Consider the following 7,996-nt stretch of genomic DNA (forward strand, 5'->3'; position numbering starts at 1 on the left):
GTACTGACCCTCCGACATATCGTCTCTGGATAACAGACTGAGCTCCGCTCTCTTTGCCCTGTCTGAGACTGTTCTGTCTTTTCTTCTTCCAGCCTGTGGCCCTCATGGGCAGGAACCTGATGGACAGTGAGTGACGATTCTGATGGTCAGATTCCACGGTCTGGCAGCCTGTCTGTGAACGTTACCAGCGCAGCACAGAATCTCCTCATTCCACATGGAATCTGAACAACGAGGGAACTGCTTTTGCCACAATTTATAACAGTGTGTGTGTGTCTGTGTGTGTGAGTGTATGTGAGTCTCTGTATGAGTCTGTGAGTGTGTGTGTGTGTACGTGTATGTGTGTGTGTGTGTGAGCATGTATATGAGTCTCTGTCAGAATGTGTTTGTGAGTGTGTGTGAGCGTGTATATGAGTCTCTGTCTGAGTCTGTGAGTGTGTGTGTATAGATGAGGCTTTGTGTGTGAGAGTGTGTGTGTATAAGTATGTGTGTGTGTGTGAGTATATATGAGGCTCTGTCTGGGTGTGTGTGTGTATATATAGATGAGTCTCTGTGTCCTAGTGTGTGTGTGTGTATGTGTGTGTATGTGTGTGAGCGTGTGTATAAGTGTGTGTGTGTGAGTATGTATGACTCTCTGTGTGAGTGTGTGAGAGTGTGTGTGTCTGAGAGACTGTCTGAGAGAGTGTGTGAGAGCGTGTGTGACAGTGTGTGCGTGCATGTGTGAGTGTGTGAGATTGTGTGAGCATGTGTGAGTGTGCATGTGAGTGTGTATGTGTGTGAGAGTGAGAGTGTGCATGTGTTTGAGAGAGAGTGCGTGTGAGTGTGTGTATGTGAGAGGGTGTGTGTGTGTGAGAGAGAGAGAGTGAGTGAGGGTGAGTGTGCGTGTGAGAGTGTGTGTGTGCATGTGCATGTGTGACTGTGTGTGTGGATGTGTGTGTGTCACTGTGTGTGAGTGTATGTCTGTGTTTGTGTGTGTGAGTGACAGTGTGAGCATGAGTGTGTGTCAGTGTGATTGTGATTTTGTCAGTGTGGGTGCGAGTGTGAGGATGAGAGTGTGTTTGTGTGTGTCAGTCTGATTGTGAATGTGTCAGTGAGATGGCGAGTGTGCGTGCGACTGTACGTGTACATGTCAGTGAGCTTGTGCATGTGTCAGTGCGAGTGCAGGAGTATGCAAGTGCCAGTCTGTATGTGATTGTGAATGTGTCAGTGCGAGTGCCAGTGTGTGTGTGATTGTGAATGTGTCAGTGCGAGTGCCAGTGTGTGTGTGATTGTGAATGTGTCAGTGCGAGTGCCAGTGTGTGTGTGTGATTGTGAATCTGTCAGTGCGAGTGCCAGTGTGTGTGTGTGTGTGCTTGTGAATGTGTCAGTGCGAGTGCCAGTGTGTGTGTGATTGTGAATGTGTCAGTGTGAGTGCCAGTGTGTGTGTGATTGTGAATGTGTCAGTGGGAGTGCCAGTGTGTGTGTGATTGTGAATGTGTCAGTGCGAGAGCCAGTGTGTTTGTGATTGTGAATGTGTCAGTGCGATTGCCAGTGTGTGTGTGTGTGATTGTGAATGTGTCAGTGCGAGTGCCAGTGTGTGTGAGTGATTGTGAATATGTCAGTGAGATTGCCATTGTGTGTGTGTGTGATTGTGAATGTGTCAGTGCGATTGCCAGTGTATGTGTGTGATTGTGAATGTGTCAGTGCGAGTGCCAGTGTGTGTGAGTGATTGTGAATATGTCAGTGCGATTGCCACTGTGTGTGTGTGTGATTGTGAATGTGTCAGTGCGATTGCCAGTGTATGTGTGTGATTGTGAATGTGTCAGTGCGAGTGCCAGTTTGTGTGATTGTGAATGTGTCAGTGCGAGCGCCAGTGTGTGTGTGTGATTGTGAATATGTCAGTGCGATTGCCAGTGTGTGTGTGTGTGATTGTGAATGTGTCAGTGCGATTGCCAGTGTATGTGTGTGATTGTGAATGTGTCAGTGCGAGCGCCAGTGTGTGTGTGATTGTGAATGTGTCAGTGCGAGTGCCAGTGTGTATGATTGTAAATGTGTCAGTGCAAGCGCCGGTGTGTGTGTGTGTGATTGTGAATGTGTCAGTGCGATTGCCAGTGTGTGTGTGTGATTGTGAATGTGTCAGTGCGAGTGCCAGTGAGTGTGTGTGATTGTGAATGTGTCAGTGCGAGTGCCAGTGTGTGTGTGATTGTGAATGTGTCAGTGCGAGTGCCAGTGCCAGTGTGTGTGTGTGTGATTGTGAATGTGTCAGTGCGAGTGTCAGTGTGTGTGTGTGATTGTGAATGTGTCAGTGCGAGAGCCAGTGTGTGTGTGATTGTGAATGTGTCAGTGCGAGCGCCAGTGTGTGTGTGTGATTGTGAATATGTCAGTGCGATTGCCAGTGTGTGTGTGTGTGATTGTGAATGTGTCAGTGCGAGAGCCAGTGTATGTGTGTGATTGTGAATGTGTCAGTGCGAGCGCCAGTGTGTGTGTGTGTGATTGTGAATGTGTCAGTGCGAGTGCCAGTGTGTGTGATTGTAAATGTGTCAGTGCAAGTGCCGGTGTGTGTGTGTGTGATTGTGAATGTGTCAGTGCGAGTGCCAGTGAGTGTGTGTGATTGTGAATGTGTCAGTGCGAGTGCCAGTGTGTGTGTGATTGTGAATGTGTCAGTGCGAGTGCCAGTGTGTGTGTGTGTGATTGTGAATGTGTCAGTGCGAGTGTCAGTGTGTGTGTGTGATTGTGAATGTGTCAGTGCGAGAGCCAGTGTGTGTGTGATTGTGAATGTGTCAGTGCGAGAGCCAGTGTGTGTGTGATAGTGAACGTGTCAGTGCGAGAGCCAGTGTGTGTGTGTGATTGTGAATGTGTCAGTGCGAGAGCCAGTGTATGTGTGTGTGTGAATGTGTCAGTGCGAGAGCCAGTGTGTGTGTGTGTGTGAATGTGTCAGTGCGAGAGCCAGTGTGTGTGTGTGTGTGAATGTGTCAGTGCGAGTGCCAGTGTGCGTGTGTGTGTGAATGTGTCAGTGCGAGAGCCAGTGTGTGTGTGTGTGTGAATGTGTCAGTGCGAGTGCCAGTGTGTGTGTGTGTGTGAATGTGTCAGTGCGATTGCCAGTGTGTGCCTGCCTATTGGTTTCACACCATGCAGCATTTAATGACTCTGTTGGTGTGGAAAAGCACGCTGGAGAATTGGACACTTTCTGATGTGATGGTAGAGTCGGTGGTTATAAACCGAGAGTGGAATTCTCTGTCTTTGTGTCGCTATCACTCCCTTATCTCGTTCCAAATGCATGGAGTGATCTTTGCCCATTTTCACCTTGTTTAAAACACTACCCTCTTTTCCCAACAGCCTCTGTTTATAGAGTATAACTGGCTTCTAATCAATATCCAACAGAGTGATGTTGGTTCTGGGTTTTGCTATGAAATCACTAACCTGAGAAAAAGCAGAATAAAACATTTATACAATGGACACCAGAATTGACTTGCTTCTGTAACTCAATGTTCATTCAGCAATTATCAGCTGATCAGGTAGAAATCTTTCAAATAAACGGTGAGACAGGGAGTTACTGTGCACAGTTCCTGTCTCCGTATCACACTGGGAGTCACTGTGCACAGTTCCTGTCTCTGTATCACACGGGGAGTTACTGTGCACAGTCCCGGTCTCCGTATCACACTGGGAGTTACTGTGCACAGTTCCGGTCTCCGTATCACACTGGGAGTGACTGTGCACAGTTCCGGTCACCGTATCACACTGCGAATTACTGTGCACAGTTCCGGGCTCCGTATCACACTGGGAGTCACTGTGCACAGTTCCTGTCTCCGTATCACGCTGGGAGTCACTGTGCACAGTTCCAGTCTCCCTATCACACTGGGAGTTACTGTGCAGGGTTCCGGTCTTCGTATCACACTGGGAGTCACTGTGCACAGTTCCGGTCTCTGTATCACACTGGGAGTCACTGTGCACAGTTCCAGTCTCCGTATCACACTGGGAGTCACTGTGCACAGTTCCGGTCTCCGTATCACACTGGGAGTTACTGTGCACAGTTCAGGTCTCCGTATCACACTGGGAGTTACTGTGCACAGTTCCGGTCTCCGTATCACACTGGGAGTCACTGTGCACAGTTCCTGTCTCCGTATCACACTGGGAGTCACTGTGCACAGTTCCGGGCTTTGCGTCACACTGGGAGTCACTCTGCACAGTTCCTGTCTCCGTATCACACTGGGAGTCACTGTGCACAGTTCCTGTCTCCGTATCACACTGGGAGTCACTGTGCACAGTTCCGGTCTCCGTATCACACTGTGAGTCACTGTGCACAGTTCCTGTCTCCGTATCGCACTGGGAGTAACTGTGCACAGTTCCGGTCTCCGTATCACACTGGGAGTTACTGTGCACAGTTCCGGTCTCCGTATCACACTGGGAGTTACTCTGCACAGTTCCGGTCTCTGTATCACACTGGGAGTCACTGTGCACAGTTCCTGTCTCCGTATCACACTGGGAGTCACTGTGCACAGTTCCTGTCTCCGTGTCACACTGGGAGTCACTGTGCACAGTTCCGGTCTCCGTATCACACTGGGAGTTACTGTGCACAGTTCCGGTCTCCGTATCACACTGGGGGTCAATATGCACAGTTCCGGTCACTGTATCACACTGCGAGTTACTGTGCACATTTCCGGTCACCGTATCACACTGGGAATTACTGTGCACAGTTCCGGGCTCCGTATCACACTGGGAGTCACTGTGCACAGTTCCTGTCTCCGTATCACGCTGGGAGTCACTGTGCACAGTTCCAGTCTCCCTATCACACTGGGAGTTACTGTGCACAGTTCCGGTCTCCGTATCACACTGGGAGTTACTGTGCACAGTTCCGGTCTCTGTATCACACTGGGAGTCACTGTGCTCAGTTCCTGTCTCCGTATCACACTGGGAGTCACTGTGCACAGTTCCTGTCTCCGTATCACACTGGGAGTCACTGTGCACAGTTCCGGTCTCCGTATCACACTGGGAGTTACTGTGCACAGTTCCGGTCTCCGTATCACACTGGGGGTCAATATGCACAGTTCCGGTCACTGTATAACACTGCGAGTTACTGTGCACATTTCCGGTCACCGTATCACACTGGGAGTTACTGTGCAGGGTTCCGGTCTTCGTATCACACTGGGAGTCACTGTGCACAGTTCCGGTCTCTGTATCACACTGGGAGTCACTGCGCACAGTTCCAGTCTCCGTATCACACTGGGAGTCACTGTGCACAGTTCCGGTCTCTGTATCACACTGGGAGTTACTGTGCACAGTTCAGGTCTCCGTATCACACTGGGAGTTACTGTGCACAGTTCCGGTCTCCGTATCACACTGGGAGTCACTGTGCACAGTTCCTGTCTCCGTATCACACTGGGAGTCACTGTGCACAGTTCTGGGCTTCGCGTCACACTGGGAGTCACTCTGCACAGTTCCTGTCTCCGTATCACACTGGGAGTCACTGTGCACAGTTCCGGTCTCCGTATCACACTGTGAGTCACTGTGCACAGTTCCTGTCTCCGTATCGCACTGGGAGTCACTGTGCACAGTTCCGGTCTCCGTATCACACTGGGAGTTACTGTGCACAGTTCCGGTCTCTGTATCACACTGGGAGTCACTGTGCACAGTTCCTGTCTCCGTATCACACTGGGAGTCACTGTGCACAGTTCCTGTCTCCGTATCACACTGGGAGTCCCTGTGCACAGTTCCGGTCTCCGTATCACACTGGGAGTTACTGTGCACAGTTCCGGTCTCCGTATCACACTGGGGGTCAATATGCACAGTTCCGGTCACTGTATCACACTGCGAGTTACTGTGCACATTTCCGGTCACTGTATCACACTGAGAGTTACTGTGCACAGTTCCGGTCTCCGTATCACACTGGGAGTTACTGTGCACAGTTCCTGTCTACATATCACTCTGGGATTTACTGTGCACAGTTCCTGTCTCCGTATCACACTGGGAGTTATTGTGCACAGTTCCTGTCTCCGTATCACACTGGGAGTCACTGTGCACAGTTCCGGTCTCCGTATCACACTGGGAGTTACTGTACACAGTTCTGGTCTCCGTATCACACTGGGGGTCAATATGCACAGTTCCGGTCACTGTATCACACTGGGAGTTACTGTGCACAGTTCCGGTCACTGTATCACACTGGGAGTCACTGTGCACAGTTCTGGGCTTCGCGTCACACTGGGAGTCACTCTGCACAGTTCCTGTCTCCGTATCACACTGGGAGTCACTGTGCACAGTTCCTGTCTCCGTATCACGCTGGGAGTCACTGTGCACAGTTCCAGTCTCCCTATCACACTGGGAGTTACTGTGCAGGGTTCCGGTCTTCGTATCACACTGGGAGTCACTGTGCACAGTTCCGGTCTCTGTATCACACTGGGTGTCACTGCGCACAGTTCCAGTCTCCGTATCACACTGGGAGTCACTGTGCACAGTTCCGGTCTCCGTATCACACTGGGAGTTACTGTGGACAGTTCAGGTCTCCGTATCACACTGGGAGTTACTGTGCACAGTTCCGGTCTCCGTATCACACTGGGAGTCACTGTGCACAGTTCCTGTCTCTGTATCACACTGGGAGTCACTGTGCACAGTTCCTGTCTCCGTATCACACTGGGAGTCACTGTGCACAGTTCCGGGCTTCGCGTCACACTGGGAGTCACTCTGCACAGTTCCTGTCTCCGTATCACACTGGGAGTTACTGTGCACAGTTCCGGTCTCCGTATCACACTGGGAGTCACTGTGCACAGTTCCTGTCTCTGTATCACACTGGGAGTCACTGTGCACAGTTCCTGTCTCCGTATCACACTGGGAGTCACTGTGCACAGTTCCGGGCTTCGCGTCACACTGGGAGTCACTCTGCACAGTTCCTGTCTCCGTATCACACTGAGAGTCACTGTGCACAGTTCCTGTCTCCGTATCACACTGGGAGTAACTGTGCACAGTTCCGGTCTCCGTATCACACTGTGAGTCACTGTGCACAGTTCCTGTCTCCGTATCGCACTGGGAGTCACTGTGCACAGTTCCTGTCTCCGTATCACACTGGGAGTTACTGTGCACAGTTCCGGTCTCCGTATCACACTGGGGGTCAATATGCACAGTTCCGGTCACTGTATCACACTGCGAGTTACTGTGCACATTTCCGGTCACTGTATCACACTGAGAGTTACTGTGCACAGTTCCGGTCTCCGTATCACACTGGGAGTTACTGTGCACAGTTCCGGTCTACATATCACTCTGGGATTTACTGTGCACAGTTCCTGTCTCCGTATCACACTGGGAGTTACTGTGCACAGTTCCTGTCTCCGTATCACACTGGGAGTCACTGTGCACAGTTCCGGTCTCCGTATCACACTGGGAGTTACTGTACACAGTTCTGGTCTCCGTATCACACTGGGGGTCAATATGCACAGTTCCGGTCACTGTATCACACTGGGAGTTACTGTGCACAGTTCCGCTCACTGCATCACACTGGGAGTCTCTGTACACAGTTCCTGTCTCTGTATCACACTGGGAGTCACTGTGCACAGTTCCTGTCTCCGTATCACACTGGGAGTCACTGTGTACAGTTCCAGTCTCTGTATCACACTGGGAGTTACTGTGCACAGTCCCGGTCTCCGTATCACACTGGGAGTCACTGTGCACAGTTCCTGTCTCCGTATCGCACTGGGAGTCACTGTGCACAGTTCCGGTCTCCGTATCACACTGGCAGTCATTGTGCACAGTTCCGGTCTCCATTTCACACTGGGAGTCACTGTGCACAGTCCCGATCTCCGTATCACACTGGGAGTCACTGTGCACAGTTCCGGTCTCTGTATCACACTGGGAGTCACTGTGTCCAGTTCCTGTCTCCGTATCACACTGGGAGTCACTGTGCACAGTTCCGGTCTCTGTATCACACTGGGAGTCACTGTGTCCAGTTCCTGTCTCCGTATCACACTGGGAGTCACTGTGCACAGTTCCGGTCTCCGTATCACACTGGGAGTTACTGTGCACAGTTCCGGTCTCC

The 7,996-nt window shown here is 51.0% G+C and overlaps 1 protein-coding gene across 1 annotated transcript in view; it reads left to right on the forward strand.

Moving 5' to 3' along the window:
- Positions 1 to 3,431, forward strand: part of LOC144676820 (membrane-spanning 4-domains subfamily A member 15-like) — a 19,813-nt gene extending 16,382 nt beyond the window's left edge. The window contains exon 6 of the mRNA XM_078537142.1: positions 93 to 3,431. Coding sequence (XP_078393268.1) covers positions 93 to 134 — 42 coding nt within the window. The 3' untranslated portion in view covers positions 135 to 3,431. The remainder of the gene's footprint in view (positions 1 to 92) is intronic.
- The last annotated feature ends 4,565 nt before the right edge of the window (positions 3,432 to 7,996 follow it).

This window comes from Cetorhinus maximus, unplaced genomic scaffold (genome assembly GCF_964194155.1).
Source record: "Cetorhinus maximus unplaced genomic scaffold, sCetMax3.hap1.1 HAP1_SCAFFOLD_1969, whole genome shotgun sequence".
In the NCBI taxonomy this organism is placed as follows: Eukaryota; Metazoa; Chordata; class Chondrichthyes; order Lamniformes; family Cetorhinidae; genus Cetorhinus; species Cetorhinus maximus.